General features: G+C 25.4%; 1 protein-coding gene across 1 annotated transcript; it reads left to right on the top strand.

Annotated features, from left to right (window-relative positions):
* The first annotated feature begins 6,533 nt into the window (after window positions 1-6,533).
* LOC137837568 (heavy metal-associated isoprenylated plant protein 12-like) lies at window positions 6,534-8,040 on the top strand. Its single transcript, XM_068646594.1, has 3 exons — window positions 6,534-6,931; window positions 7,284-7,359; window positions 7,471-8,040. The coding sequence occupies exons 1-3, from the start codon at window positions 6,926-6,928 to the stop codon at window positions 7,773-7,775; spliced, it is 387 nt and encodes a 128-aa protein (XP_068502695.1). The 5' UTR covers window positions 6,534-6,925; the 3' UTR covers window positions 7,776-8,040.
* The last annotated feature ends 8,492 nt before the right edge of the window (window positions 8,041-16,532 follow it).

Raw genomic sequence — 16,532 nt, 5'->3', positions numbered from 1 at the left:
GTCTACAAAGTCTACACCTAACAAGGATCTAGATTCCTAACCTATTGGGATATGCTGGTGATATATTAACCCTCTCAAGAGATATACTTCTTAATAAATTAATATTTTATTTATTTTATTTTATTTTTTAATTTAAAAACATTATTATATTATTACAAACCATGCCAAATATATGTATTTTAAACAGTATCAATAAAACTTTTCTCATTGGAATAGGATGAGGGGAAAAAAATTATGTTTATTAATTAACATGGTAAAAAAAAAGAAAATACCAATATATTATGTCTGTGATGATCGACAACGTGGGGAGTGTGGAAATTTTGACATCACAGCCACAGTAAAATTGAATAAAAAGGCCTTCAATTTCCGTTTTTTTTCAAAATTTCCGTTAATTCACTTTTGAATGACATGTTAGTTAGATGGTGCAAAATTAAAGATGAAACCGTCTTCGCCACCTTTTTTTAGTATAACCAATTCTATTACTGAGTCTTGAAGAAGATTTGGGTTGACTTGACTTCATTATATTATATAATAGCACTCGCAAAATAAAAAGTTGCGAATTGATTTAGAATAATTTGAAAAGAAATTTAATAGAGTGACATGATTTAAAAAAGTAATTAATATTACTAGAGAATTTATAGTATATTGAGTTAATTGAATTATAGAAGGTTAATAGTTTATTTTTTAATATAATGTTAAAATTATCGTTACGTATATTTTTTTTAACTTTTTTTTTTCAAATGTCACTATTTTTATTTTTATTGTTTTTAACTTTTCTTATCAGGTACTATTTCTACTTTTAAATATTTATAAAATTGTAGTGAATTTAAATATTTATAAAATTAAAATAAAATAAAATTTAAAAACATATAAAAAAATAATAGTAAAAATTAAATAAAATTGTTTGGATATTTTATAAAAAATATATATTAGCTGAATGGTTTAAAATATTATAAATAAAAATTAAGTTATGCATTGATGAATGTATGTAATAATAAAAAAAATTAAGTAAATAAATTTATTATTAGGTTTAATAAAAAAATGTATAAATTATAATTCTAAAATAAAAATTAAGAAAAAAATCATATTTAAATTGAAAAATTATGTAAATAATGAGTTATATATATATATGTCATAAATTATAATAACAAATATGTTTATATAATATTTTTTATAATTTCTTAGAGTTTAGGGTTTATATTTATTTTATCCATAATATTTACTTACATCAAAATACATACAAAATATTTTATTTCATTCTCTTTGTATTGATATTTCTTCATAAATTATATATTTAATTTTTAAATTTCACACTTTTTTCTATTTCAATTTTATAAATATTTAAATTCACTACAATTTTATAAATATTTAAAAGTGGAAATAGTGTTATCTGACGAAAAAAGTTAGAAACTGTGCTAGATAGAAAAAAAAAAACAAAATGGTGTTGGATTGGAAAATAAAAGTGGAAATAGTGTTATTTGAGAAAAAAAATTCATATATTTTTACATATAAATATTGTTTATTAAACATAGTAATAAAAAAAATAAGATAAATTATTTATTAAAAAATTATTATTGATGTAAAAATATTATTTATTAATTGACAATAACCTATACCTATATATAAAGGAAATTCTCCTCTGCTCACAATTTCTTTCGACCTTAAGGATGTAGAGACAACGTACCAAAGACTGATGATGGATAAAATTTTCCATAACCAGGTCGAAAAAACATGGAGGTGTACGTGGACGACATGGTACTTAAACATTAAGTGAATATTATTTAGACATCAACTACAACATAACACATAATTGATTTAGTTGAAGCTTTCTCTCAACTAAAATAGACATGAGGCTAAACCCCAATAAGTGCATTCTGGGAGTCGAGGGGAAATTTTTTAGATTTATTCTTACTAATAAGGAATTGAGGCAAATCACAACAAGTACCAAGATATAATAGACTTGAAGAGTCCAAAAAATCTTAAGGAGGGTCCAAAGATTGGTGTAATACTCACATCATTTTCCATTTTCTCCCAGCACTAGCAGAAAAAATGAAGCCAATTGTAAAGTTGGTGAAGAAATCAAAAGTCTTTAAATGGGATGACAAGTTAGAAAAAAATTCATGGAATTCAAAATTTTCCTCTCTGCCCCACCCATACTCAGAAAAACAAACCCAGAAAATTAATTTATTTTATACCTAGTTGTTTCCGAGAAGTAATTTGTGCATCTATAGTCCAATAATTATTGGAGCACAAGTTGATATATTTCGTCAGTTGTGTGCTCCAGGACATCGAGACAAGATATTAGTTGGTGGAAAAGATCGCCCTAACACTCATCCACGTAACTCGAAGATTACAATCATATTTTCAAAGTCATAAAGTTATCATCAGGATGAACTACCTATTATAAAAAAAAATCCTCCAAAAGTCAAAATTCACAGGAAAAATGTTAGTTTGGTATGTTAAGTCGTCAAAGTTCCAACAAAATACAAATCAAGGATCCAATAAAAACACAATGAGTAATGGTTTTTACTGCCAATTTACAGAAAATCTCAATTCAAATAAATAACCTCTGATTTTATATATTGATGGATCCTCTTAGTTACCGAAGATCTTAGTTCAGATAAACAATCTTATGTTTTTAGATATTGATGGACCTTTTTAGTGTTTAGTAAGTATTTGATCATTATTGTTGTGGTTCTTGATCAATATCCAAAATTTACAAAGATTTTGGTGGTAACAAAAATTAACAAAAATAATACATAATAATAAATTCTTTTTATTTAAAAATATAATTAAAATTTGTATTATTTATGTTTGATCCACGAGAATCAAAATTTAAGCATTTTAGTGATTTATTTCTCTAAGTAATTATTTGGAATTTTGTTTTTTACATAGATTAAACAACAACTTACGGAAAATATTTTATTATTTCTATAAAACTGTTAGACATATTTTTTAAAATTGTTATTTGATAAACAAACAATATAAAAATCTAATATTGAATATGTTATATTTCATGTGATATAGTTATACAAATGTCATGAATTTTATAAAAAAAAAAATCCTTAAATTGACATTGAATCTCTAATTATAAATTGATTTATCCACTAGTACAAAATTTTAATACCACAATTTCATACAAAGACGGTTATTACAAAATCATCATTAAAAAAAGTGATGATAATTTTGTAATTATTTTGACTTTTTAACGACGATTCTAGAAAACCGTCGTTATAAGTTGGCCTAAGAGAAAAATAACAACAATTATTCATTGAACGCGCAATGAAGACCAATCCGCGAGCTAAACTAGAACATCCAATAGCAGACAAGCTTGCATATCCGTCTTGTCCCGAATCCTTATTTTATTTCTCCTACAAGCCAATCATGCAGTCTATAGCTTACTTTACTACGATATATCTTGTTATTGTTTTGTTTTATCACAAACAGTCAAACCAGCTACCAGAGATACTCAATTCGTTACCATGACTGATAGGATGATCAAGCAAGGCAGTCCATAGACAGTTCCGCTTCAGAATATACAATATTGAGAATTAATGACAGTTTGGAGAATTGTCGTTAAAACTCTTCTCGTATTGCTCCTCTTCACTCCGTTGCACAATCGCCCGTGCTGCCAAACCCGGTCGTTTGTGTCGCTGCACACACCCGCCATTCACGTCATTCGCACCTGCGCCCTTATGTCGCCACATCGCGACCACACGCTCAAGCTACTGCACCTCTCCTCCATTCAAGCACCGCTCACATCAACATTCTTCCATTGTGCTCCACTTGTGCTCTGCACCCCTTTTGAGGTTAGTGTTTTATTTATTATTTAATAATATATTAAATCTGATTATGTAAATGTTGAATGTGTTTATTTTGAGTGTGTTGGTATCCGACCTTCGACAATTTTGATTTAGTTTTTAATTATTAGATGTTATTTTTATATATTGAACACATTGATTCTGAGTTCGAAGGTGTATGACCTTCGATAATTTTGATTTATTTTAATGAATTAGATGATATTTGTATATATGGAACGTGTTCATGTTGAGTTTGGAGGTGTTCGATCTACGAAAATTTTGATTTAATTGTATATGATGAATTATATAGTATTTATATGTATTAAACACGTTTATACTCAATTTGGGAGTGTCCGATCTTCGACAATTTTGATTTAAGTTTTTTTAGTTTATCAGTTTTATAGATCGAAGTTGGATTAATACACCACGTATAGGTGATGGTTATGAAAGAGGAACGAAAAGGGTGCCGGTTAACCCACCTTTTTGGTAGCAAGTTCTGGGCTAGCATGCATTATCATTCTATATAATAACTAATTTTTAATTTTTTAATCAATGTTGATCATCTTTAAAGAGGTATATCTTCTCTAAAATTTTAGAGAATTATTTTCTTATTCTTATTCTCTTTATCTTGTTTATATGAATTCATAATCTAATGGTGATATGAAGAAAATATATAATATGATCATCGTAGCCTAATAGATGTACTTAAAGTTATTAAAATGGACCAACCCATCCCACTATAATTAAATTATATAAATATTTTATAGCAAACTAATGAGAAAAGGTAAAAATATAAGAAAATAATATCACTATAAGAAAATCATGAAATAGAAACCAATTTTTAATAAACAAAATAATTAGTTATAATAGGAACTAAAATAGAGACCATTTTAGAAACTAAAAAAAAAAACTGGTTTCTAAACTAGTTTCTATTATTTTTTATTATTGTTAAATAATTTCTAAATTTGTATCTAATTAGCAACTAAAGTTTTAACTACCAATTATTTAGTTTCTTTGGTAGCAAAAATCTTAGTTGCTAATTAGATACCAATTTAGAAACTATTTAACAATAATAGAAACTAATTTAGAAACCAAATTTCTTTTTAGTTTCTAAAATGGTCTCTAATTTAGTTACTATTGCAACTAATTATTTTGGTTTCTATAAATTGGTTTCTATTTCATGATTTTCTTGTAGTGTATTTAAACTTTATAAAATGAATTATAAATTTAAATGTTACTTTGTTTTATATAAAATAAGTACATTTTTTATTTTGGTTATAATAAAAGTTTTTGTTAGATGTTCATCCCCCACTAAAATAAAAATCAACACATTTAGTTCTTAGCATATAGAATAACAGTTAACTACTTATATCTAAAATTATATCTAAGTTTCACTTGAATAAAAATATATGTAATAGCATGAGATAACTCTCAAAATTATGTTTTAATCCTAAAATAAATACTATTTATCAGCTTCTAAAATGAACGTAAAAAGTATAAAAAATTGGAGAAATGAAAAAAATTATAAAGATTTATGAAATAGCATGACATAACTCTCAAAATTATGTTTTGATCCGAAAATAAATATTATTTATCAGCTACTAAAAGGAACGTTAAAAGGTAAAAATTTGGAGAAAAAAAATTATAAAGATTTATAAAAAAAATTGATTTATTATAGAGGATTAAAAAATCATAATTTATAATTTTAGAAGAAAAAATTACAGAAATATTTTTTAAAAAATCACTATTTTTAAAAATTTAAAAATACCAATATATATAATATTTTGTAAAAAGATCATTTAACCCTATGTTATATTATCAAAGTTATTTTACTTAGCGTTGGTGGTCACAAATGAGAAGCACTTGAATGTTCCACGTGGCATTGATCTGGTCAACATGTCAATGACCTGAAAATTAATTAAAAAGAAGGCGAAACCTCTAAGAGGGTGAACCTCAGAAGAAAATAAAAGGTATAATGATGTTAAATAGAATTAAAACCCAAAAATTTGACTTTGGTGGTATAAGAATTGACTTTAAAAATACTTTTGATATTTTTTTCATAATTTAATAATTTTAAATTAAAAATAAAAAAGTTAAGACTTCAAGCATCAATCTGAGTCTCACCACCTTAAAAATATAACAATTAAAAAATAGAAAAAAAAGAAAGAATCATAAATTTATTAGTTAAATTTCTAAATTTAAAAGATATAGATTCAAGAATGTAACCAAATAAGATTTAAAAAGATTACTTTGATATTAAAAAAAATATGTTAATAAAGAAAATTTTAGTGAGTCATAGATAAGTTCTAAAGATGTCTAATTCTGATCCGTTTAAATTTCTGTTTGGATATAGAATTGGAATACGAATTAATTACTCATGATTTTTACTGATCTATATAATTTTATCTCCTAATTATTAAAATAAATAAAACTATTAAAATAGATAAATCATATCAACATGATATAATTTTATTGAAAATAAGTTATATCAAAATGACCATAATTTTAATATATTTGAATAAAAAACAGAATTTTAATATAAATAAATTTTAACTAAAATTGTGTTAAGATAAATATAACTTACACATTTTTTTATCATTTTTAAAAAATTATTATTTTGATAATTAAGAAGTAAAATTGGATCAAATTAGTTAAAGTTCCTATGAATACATAATTCAATCACTTTTTGATGAGTTGAACTGTTCTAAAACAATGAACAAGCTCCAAAACTTTAATCATTGTAGTTCAATAGCATTGAAAGAACTGATGGTGCAGAGGCAGAATGAGAGCTTCAAAGAAATTGAGGGTCAGATTTTCAGGGACACTATCTTGAATTCGTCGATGATGTTTCTTTCGTGGCAATTACAAAACCGAGTATAGACCCGAAAATGACTTTTCGAGTCTAAAACGGGTGTACAATGCTGAATAAATGACCCGACCAAACACTACTTAAAGTTGACTTTGTCTGTATTACCAGTTCTCTTGCTACTATATAAACTACCTTCTGATCTTGAACTTTTCAACAGTTCAATTTGAACAATCTCTTCACCTTCTACAAAACTCCCTCATAAGCCTCTCTCTCCCCACTTTGATTTTCTCCAGAAAGCTCTCATCTTTGAATCACTATGATGGTAAGAATTAGTAACTCTTTCAAGTTTTCTATATTTTCTATAAAAACATTACCATATAAACACTGCATCTCAACTATCTTAGTAACCATGTAAATTCAATTCTTTAATTGTTTTGAGTTTTGCTCTGTTTCCATCCTCAATTTGCAAACATGATTTTCAAAACTGAGTTTAGCTCTCCTTAAGTACTGTTTGATAGTGAAAATTGGTGAGATCAAGTTTCAGAGTTCAAATTGCAAATCTTTCTATTCTTTTTTCCCTTCTACTATTTCAAGTCTTAACTTGTTTTGGAACTTCATGCTTAGAAATGATTACAACAGTATATCCTTAAAGTTGTCTGCATTTTGTCTGACAGAAAATAGTACTAAAGGTGGAACTCTATGATGACAAAATCAAGAAAAAGGCCATGAAAACAGTATCTGGTATTTCGGGTAAGGAATCTCAACATTCAACCATCTTTGCCATGTTAACAACTATCTGTTTTTTCATGCTTTGTTTGTTATTGAAGGGTAAAATTGAATTTTTTGGGGTGATTTTTTCAGGGGTTGAGTCAGTCTCTGTGGACATGAAGAACCAGAAAATGACCGTAACTGGGGATGTTGATTCTGTTAAAGTGGCGATTAAGCTTAAGAAATTTTGCCATGCTGACATACTTTCAGTTGGACCCGCGAAGGAGGAGAAAAAGCCAGACCCCCCGAAAGCACCTGAAAACAAAGATCAAAAGGAGGATTATGCTAAAGCTCTCAAGATGTATGAAGATTACTTTCGCCAACTTAGACAGCAACCATATCCACATTACTATTACAAAACAGTGGAAGAGAATCCAAATGGGTGTGTTATTTGCTAAGTATTGGAATATCATGGAGTTTAATGGATAATAAAAAGGATTAAGAAAAGAGGACAGTGGTTGGAGTTGAAGAAGGGGAGTCATGTTTCTTTTGGAATTTCCATTTTTCTTCTTTTCTCTGTTAAGTTTTGGCCTTAAAGGTTCACAAGAAAACAGAAGTCTGAAGTAGAGAAATATACTATGTACATTATTTTGTTGTGTAATACAGTGTATTCAAAACTTTAGCATGGCTGCTATAGAATTAAGAATTCAGAGTATTACTAAATTGAGGTAAACTGTGTAGAGCCCTTTAAGTCTGTGGTTGGTATTGTTCCTTTTGAGAATGGCAAGCTGTCACCAGAGCAAAAGAGTAGATAAGACAAAACAAAGGTTTTTGAAAGGACATGAGAAATGAAATTAAAATTTAATGGTTGTGTTAGAAATTGTTATTAAGAAGTGAACACTAAATTATAAATCACTTTGATATCATTTTAATCCTAATTAATATTGGAACACATTGAATGACTTTACCCTTTGTTGTTTTGTTGTATCAGTTTCACTGCAATGAAGGAAGAAGAGTACATATGAATGTATAGTAGAATCGAATAACAAAAACAGTGTACATGGTAAAAACAGTATACATGGTTCCTCAGAAAAAAATGAAAACCAAGATAAAGTACAACCTGTCACAATAATTTTTGACAATGACAACATAATTCCATATTTAGCACCATGAATTCTATTCTAAGCTGATTAGGATGAGTATAAAAGTTGAAGAAGACAATAAGACAACATATTTTAGTGGTGCGGGGCCTACAGAGACAAAGTCACAGATGCCGTTAGTGCACATTTTTCCATTCTATTCAATGTTCGTGGGGCAGACAACAGCAGAATTTCCACAGGTATAAAATCAGCGTCGAGTTAGCATTACTACATTAAACAAAAATAAGTGAGATAAATAAACATGTCTTTTTACTTTAGATGAAGAATCATTTAAATACACATTTTTTTTTAAAATCAAATTATGATAAAACTTTAAATTATGATAAAATTATTTTTAGTTTTTATTTTTATTATTATTATTATTATTATATATATATTTAAATATAAATTCATGTGTATTTGTATGAGAGAGACAAAAATTAAAAAACTTATCTACAATTAAAACTGTTTCTATAACTGTTTTAAAGGGAAGAATCAAAATTTTAAAATTAAAAAATTGTTTATTTAATAAAAAAGAATATTAGTTTAAAACAAAAAAAAAAGTAATCAATCTCTCAATTCTTTTATCATTTAGATGACAACAAAACAAAATTAACTTATCAGTCTCTCCAATCTCCGGTCACTTAAGTGTGAACAAATAAAATAAAATTTTAAAATTAAAAAATGACTTTATTAACTTCTAAAATTATAAAATTTTCAAATAACCAAAATAAATTAATAAAATAAAATATTAAACAAGAATAAAATAAAATAAAAAACAATTTAAAATAGTTAAAGTGGAGAATTTCTATATAGGTATAAATGATTATATATAATGATTGAATTTAATTATATTATTTCAATAAATAAATTTGAAGTGGAAGTTATTCCAAATATCATAATTGATGTTGGAACCATTTATATAAAGAAAAACACCTAAATTTTCTTAAAAATTTGGATTAGAAATAGTGTTACATGATTTCCATGAGTTAACTCTAGTGAAACAACCCTACACAAATTTATTAAAAAGTGAGATCCCATGACGTGGACAAAAGAAGGAACCTTTGCATGTGACAATAAATCAAAAGCATGTTGATATGTGACCATGGATTTTTCTGATTATGGTATCTATATAGCTCCACCCTTCATCGATGATGAAACTGGTGAATGACAAAGCTTTTATTGGACGTTAACTGAAGAGATTATAAGATTGGAGTATTACAAAATAGCTTACGTCAATATGAGAAAAGGGTGTAGTATGAAGGAAGTGGTGTTCGTCTAAAACACTTAAGCATGAAAGGGACATTGATGGTGGTGCAAATATAAAATGGGTCCAAAGAGAAGTAACTGGACAAAATATCTACCAGATTCAGTTTTCTCATGTTAATTAATTACTTTTAAGATGTTAATATAGATGGGTAGAAACTTGTCCATTAAAAACCAAAAAATTATATTAAATAAAAAGGAAAATTAGCATTTTTTAACCATTGTTTTTTTTATCGACAATAAAAAATCATTGTGAACCACTTTATGGGTGATTCGCATAAAAAAAAAACTCAAGTCAACTCACTTAACTGGATCCTGAAATCCCACCTAAAAGAATAAATCCTTGGAAAAAACATCAACAAATCAAGGGTCCAAAAAGCCACTTTAATTTGTTTTTTCAATTTTTATCTTCTTACAAAAATTCAGGAAAACTACTTATAAAAGATTACTAAAACTTGATGATGTTCCAAAATATTTATATTTATTAAAAAAAATAAGCGAGACCTATTTCAAGACAACATGCGAGTTTGAACATAAGATTACTAAGGCTGGCTGCAATAATTATATTATTTCAATACAATATATATATATATATATATATATATACATTTTATTTTCTTTTTATTATTCAAATTCTAGATATTACAAAATATTAAATCTATTTTTTTTCATAAATTAATAGTAATAAAGTGTTGTGGTCTTTTCACATACATTTATTCACCAATCACATGAAATCATAATAAACGCACATAAAAATCATAATAAAAACACATAAATAAGTGAGTTAATATTATAAGATTTACTATAAATTTATATATATATATATATAATATTTTTTATCTCACACTGGACACTCTTGAAAAATTAGTACTAAGCATATACTAATAGATTTAGTATCTAGAATTTAGGAATATGTCATTAGGTCCTCTATTCTAGATCACCTACTATATCACAATATAATGTAAGATTTTCTTCAACTTCTCCCTTCTACTAACCTTAATTTATGTGAGTAGGTTATTATTATAGTTAGGATATTATTTTTATTCGATAATGAGTATTAAGTTTAATTCTAATGGTCTCACCTACTATCTTCCTATGGGATTATGATATATTTCTAAGTATCTCACCACAACACCCATAAAAGGACAACAACATTCATAAAAGGGTCACATAAGTACCATATATAATTTGATATCATTTCATGTTCTCATACATATCTTCTTACATATCACATATATGAATATTACAATCCTAAATACATATAAACCTCAATTACATATAAAAAAAACTTATGAAAAAAATGTCGCTTAAGTGAAAGTACTCATTTTTTTTTATCTTGTTCTTTCTTGAGTGAGAATACTTTTTGCTTTAACAACAAGTTGTATCTTGAGTGAAAAACGATAGAAGAGAAAACTTCTCTTTCTCTCTTTTTTTTCTTGAGAAAAATACATAAGCAGTTTACACAACAACTAAAAATTTGTCTAAAACATATTGAAACCCTTTTTTTCTCCCAATTCAATAATTTTTAACAAAGTTTAAACTATTAATTAAGAATCACTAATTCATTAAAACTCATATAACATTAATTAGTTCAACATGACTATTCCAAACTCAAAATCACAATCAAACTTTAACTCAAACAACTACATATAAAATCATTCATTCTACTTATACCATTTCAACTCAAGTATTTATTATAACATACACACCAGCTCCAATTATAACTAATTTAAATACATCATTTGATCAACAACAATTCCAAAATTCAAAAGTTATTGCTACAATCATCCAATTTCTCCTAACTGTTCACTTTCTAAATTTTAATCTTAAATCATCTTCAATCTTTCAATCCAACCCCAAAAATCCAAATATAACTGAATATAAAAAAAACCGGAAATAAATCAGTTATTAACTCTTCCTACTTCTAATCACGTGCTCCTAACAAAAAACTAAAAAATCAAACAAGTCCTAGCTTGTTCTCCTATAACATGATTCATAAATAGAACATATCACTATAATCCTATAACAAAAATATTAAATTATACCCAACTTAGATCTCGTATCCGTGCAGAAAAACCTATACGTGCAAATATTTTTGCATAAAAGTAATATGAGGAAAGAAAAACTTACTCAAAAATGCAATATGATTAGTTTAGATTATTCTAGTTTTTGCTATCTTCTAAACTGTGGTTTTTTATCAAAACAAAATGTGAGAAATAATCTTCAAATCTTAAAGAAAAAAAATACTGAAAATTTAAGAAAAAAAAGTTTAGAGATATGATAATGTTTTGTAAATAAAATAATTAAAACTTTAATTCATATTTTTATATATATATATATATATTAAAATCTTAATATATATATATATATATATATATATATATATATATATATTTTTTATTCATTTCCATCTAACTTGATAAAATTGGGTGTTGTTGGATAACATTAACCCCCCCTCCACGGTGTCGTTTCCTTTTCTTTTTTCTTTCTCCATCTCTCTCAACTTCTATTCTCTTCCTTCTCTTTTAATTTCCTTTCTTAATCTTCATGTATTTTAGAATCTAATTGCACCACATTGTAGCTGATGAGCTAAGGAACATTTCTATCTAATTAGATTTTCAAACAAAGTAAGTTCATTTTTTTTTCTAAAGATCATTTATTCTCTATTTTTCCTCAGGATTTAGTCATTAATCTTGGTGGGGTCAGTTAAGAAGAGTAATCCTCTCAACTTATTCTACTATATAATGATTTTATGTTCTATTTTGGTAACTTGCATTAGCCCTTAAATCTTGAAGCTTATCCAGACTGAGAGGATAAAGTTCTAGAAGTTGCTTAGAAAGAAAACAATTAAGGTAAGGGAAGCTAACTTTAACTTCAATAGTACCCTAAAGTAGAATATCTAAATGTGGAGGGGACATGGTCCCAATACTCAATTTCTCTTGCAGGGATGTTGCTCATTTATATATTATTTTAACTTGTAGAAATATTAGATTTTGATAGTTGGAAGTTAAATATTGTTTTTTATGTTGGAAAGTTTTTTGAATGTTATGAATTTTAAAATGTTATGTGATTGAATGATGAAAATTGTACGAAATTGATGTCATACATTTGGAAAAATGTATGAGTTGTTGTTTGATGCCATTAAGTATGAAAAGTTTATGTTGAACAAAGATCCTCTAACTTCAGTGATGATCTAAGTCATATAAACTAAGATATCAGGTGGTGAGAATTCATACACACCGGGTCCCGGTGTAGACACTTGATATTGGATGTTTGAACTTACCCTGATCCTTTCTCTTGGATTCGCTAGTAATATTTGGATTAGGTGTTAGTCTTTAGTAGGGGCATACTTAATAAGTCTTCCAGAAGACGATGGATTCATATGTAGTCAGTGGGATTGTAATGAAATCCAATGATTGTGATTGAAAATAGATCCATGCGTGGTTTATATGAATGGTGGAATTGGTATTAAAATTTTATATGACAATATTTAAAGAAATGTTTATAAATGATTAGTTTGATTGGTTCTTTTTGCATGAATTAGATATGTTATGGAATTTCTTTTCATTAGCTTATCTTTGTTTTTCTTGTTATGTTCGAACTGTGATGAATGTACTACGTACACGAGCATATGATCATACTGGTGATAGAGGGTCTGAAGAGCTTTAGGGTGTTGTTTTGAAACTTATATTATAAATATTTGTATTTCTATAAGCTCTAATAATGTATTAGAAATGTTTTAAAAAATTCTAAGCTTGTACAGAAATATGTAGAACTTATATTGTAATAGTCAGATGTATTTTTTAGGTGTTACACGATACAAGTTTGATTCAAGTTTAATATTCAAACCAACTTGTTATATTGATTCAATTTAAAATTATAACTATTTTACATAACTTATTTCTTTATTTTATAAGAAAATAAAATCATATATATATAGAGAATATTAAATTATGGATCAATCTAGTTCATAGCTTACATTTGATTCATTTTATTTAGCAAGGTTGAATTTTAAGCTAAGTTGGAGTCATTTGGTTCATTAAACAAAATGGTCAAATCAAGTTTTGAATTATGTTAAATTGAGTCATATCAATAATAAATTTATATGATATTGTTTTGTTTGGTTTTTTATGTTTTGTATGGTGAGAAGTGAAAACAAAATATAATTCTAATTCTAATTTTTTTTATATTTAATTATTGTTAATATTATTTTACTATGTAAAAAAGATTTTAAAAAGTAGACTCTATAATTAATCACGAGAATGTTGGAAACAATAAAATAACTACAAAACCACAGTGTAATTTATTATATGTATAACATAATAACTATGTTGTACCGAGTTTCAATTATTTTTACATATTATATGAAGAAAGATAAAGAAGTATTGAGAATTTTTACCAATTTATTTTCTCAATGAATATTATTTTAAATAATTAAAGTCAAAATTTCATTAAGAATTGTTGAAAGTTCCATCAAACCATGGATAGGTTCACTGTCTTAGTCTTCTTCCTTCCAAAAAAAGTCATTTCAGAAGTTTTATTATTTCAAAACTCAAAGACTACACGGTTTCAAAATTTCTTGCATGTCATTTTAATCACAATTTTTATGTTTTTGGCATTATATTATTTGCATCCAAACCAATTTTCTCTACCTTTCTTTTTCCCCTACATTGTTTGTCATATTTTTCATTTTATTTTTCTTTCTTTATTACTATGTATAAAAAAAATGTTAGTGGTTGATGTCTTCCCTTTTTCTAACGGGTCAACTTATATATATTACTCACTTCCTTTTGCAACTTTTTAAAAAAAAGTAAGCAGAAATTGTAAAACAAAAATATTATAATAGAAAATATCATTTTAAGTTTAGACTTATGAAATTTTTTTTTTTTGAACTTATGTAAATAAATGTAAAATATTATTTTGTTATAATTTAATAATTTTTGCAATTATTTAGGATTTTAATAAAAAAATAATATTAAAAAAATAAAGAAATCTTTTTAAATATTTTCTTTATTATATTGGAAAGGTAAAAACTATTTGAAATGATTATTAAAAAATATTTTATGTTATAAATTTGGTGATAAAGGTTGAAAATAATTAATAATAACTATAGAGTTAAAATTTAATTTTAAAATTATAAAAATAAAAAATTATTTATAATTTTCATGAAATAATTATTTAATTTAATTTAATTTTATATATTTACTGAAATATAATAATAAAATTATGTAATAATTTTTTGAAAAGAAATTATATATAAAAAAATATATATCTTTAATATTTAAGAAAGATAAATTTATTTACAAACCATTATAATAATAACAAATTTTATTCTCAATGATATTACAAAACCATAATTAAAATTACACTCTACTTTTTCTAAAATTTATTTAAAATATTTTTGATTTTGTTCTTTCTTCCAAATTAGTCTCAAAATTTTATTTGATCACTTTAAATTATTTTTCTATATTATAATTTTTTTTTTAAATTTCCTTATATTTTTTTTTTTAAAAAAAATTAAAAAGGAAAAACAGGTTAAAACTCTGTTTTCGATTAGCTGAATTTCAATCTGTTTTTTAGTATCAGGAATTACCATACATAATTGAAAATTCGATTATCAGAAAGTGAATTCTAAAGTTTGAAACTAAATAAGTACACTTTAGAAAATAAAGTGAGGATAGTTGGAGATTTTTTTTTAATTTGGTTTATTGTGGAAAAAATACCTCGCATCTCACAATTATTGTTTTTTTTAATTGAATTAAACTATATTACATTTTTAATAGCATAATTATTAGTTACTTTTAAATTATTTTATGTATATATGTTTTGTCGTTTTCATCTTTGAAATATGAGCTTACGATGATGTTGACACATAGTAGTTTCGAATTAATGGAATATAAAAAAAGTAAACTAATTGATAATTAATAAGAGATAATTTCTTAAAGTAAAAATACATGGAAATAGATTGTTAACAGAAAAAGTACTATAATAATTATTTTAATTAAAAATTACAATAATAAAGTAATAACTTTTAGTGTTAATATATCACTGTTATAATTAAACCTTTGGTCATGTTTCAACAGGTTCTGTCTTTTGACCATTTTTACGAGTCATTTATGATGAAATCTTGTCGTAGCATCTCATCCGTCAATTTTTATATATATTTTTTTAGTATAAAATTTTATTTTAAGGCCAAATTTTGGAATGTTCTGAACTATAGAAAGAAATTGATTTTAATGTTTTGGCCTTTTCAGTTTTCAGATAATTTTTCATTGCAAAAAGTCTAATTCTTTTATGTAAAATCATGCACTTACCTAAATAATTTGTATTTAATTCCAAGAAATATGATATTATACATATCAATAAGTTGTTGTTTTTGTTCTTAGTGATATTCATCTTGTTTGAGTTTGAGTTTTGTGAATAAAAAAATGTGATTAAAATAATTTTAGTTAAAAGTAGTGAATTCGGTTTTCCAATAAATATTGATACAGGTAGTGAATATTGTATATAATAATATAATTACTCAAAATTTATTTATAAAAAAAAAACTAAAAACAAAATATAATAATTAAAAAAATGTAAGCACTGATTATTGAAAATAAATAACAGCGTGCAGGATAATTGAATATTTTAATTCATGTCTTTTCTTCCAACAACCTTGATTTCTTTTTGCCAACAACAATGAATACCAATTCAATTCAACATTCTCTCATTAATTTATCCCAAAAACAGTGCAATTATTTATTTAATTTTACCACAATCTCAAACAAAACCATCCAAAATTAATGTACTAATTAATAGAGAACTTGT

Source organism: Phaseolus vulgaris, chromosome 4 (assembly GCF_000499845.2).
Source record: "Phaseolus vulgaris cultivar G19833 chromosome 4, P. vulgaris v2.0, whole genome shotgun sequence".
Lineage (NCBI taxonomy): Eukaryota > Viridiplantae > Streptophyta > Magnoliopsida > Fabales > Fabaceae > Phaseolus > Phaseolus vulgaris.
Note: the sequence above shows the minus strand (reverse complement) of the source record. Positions and strands in the feature narration are given on the sequence as shown.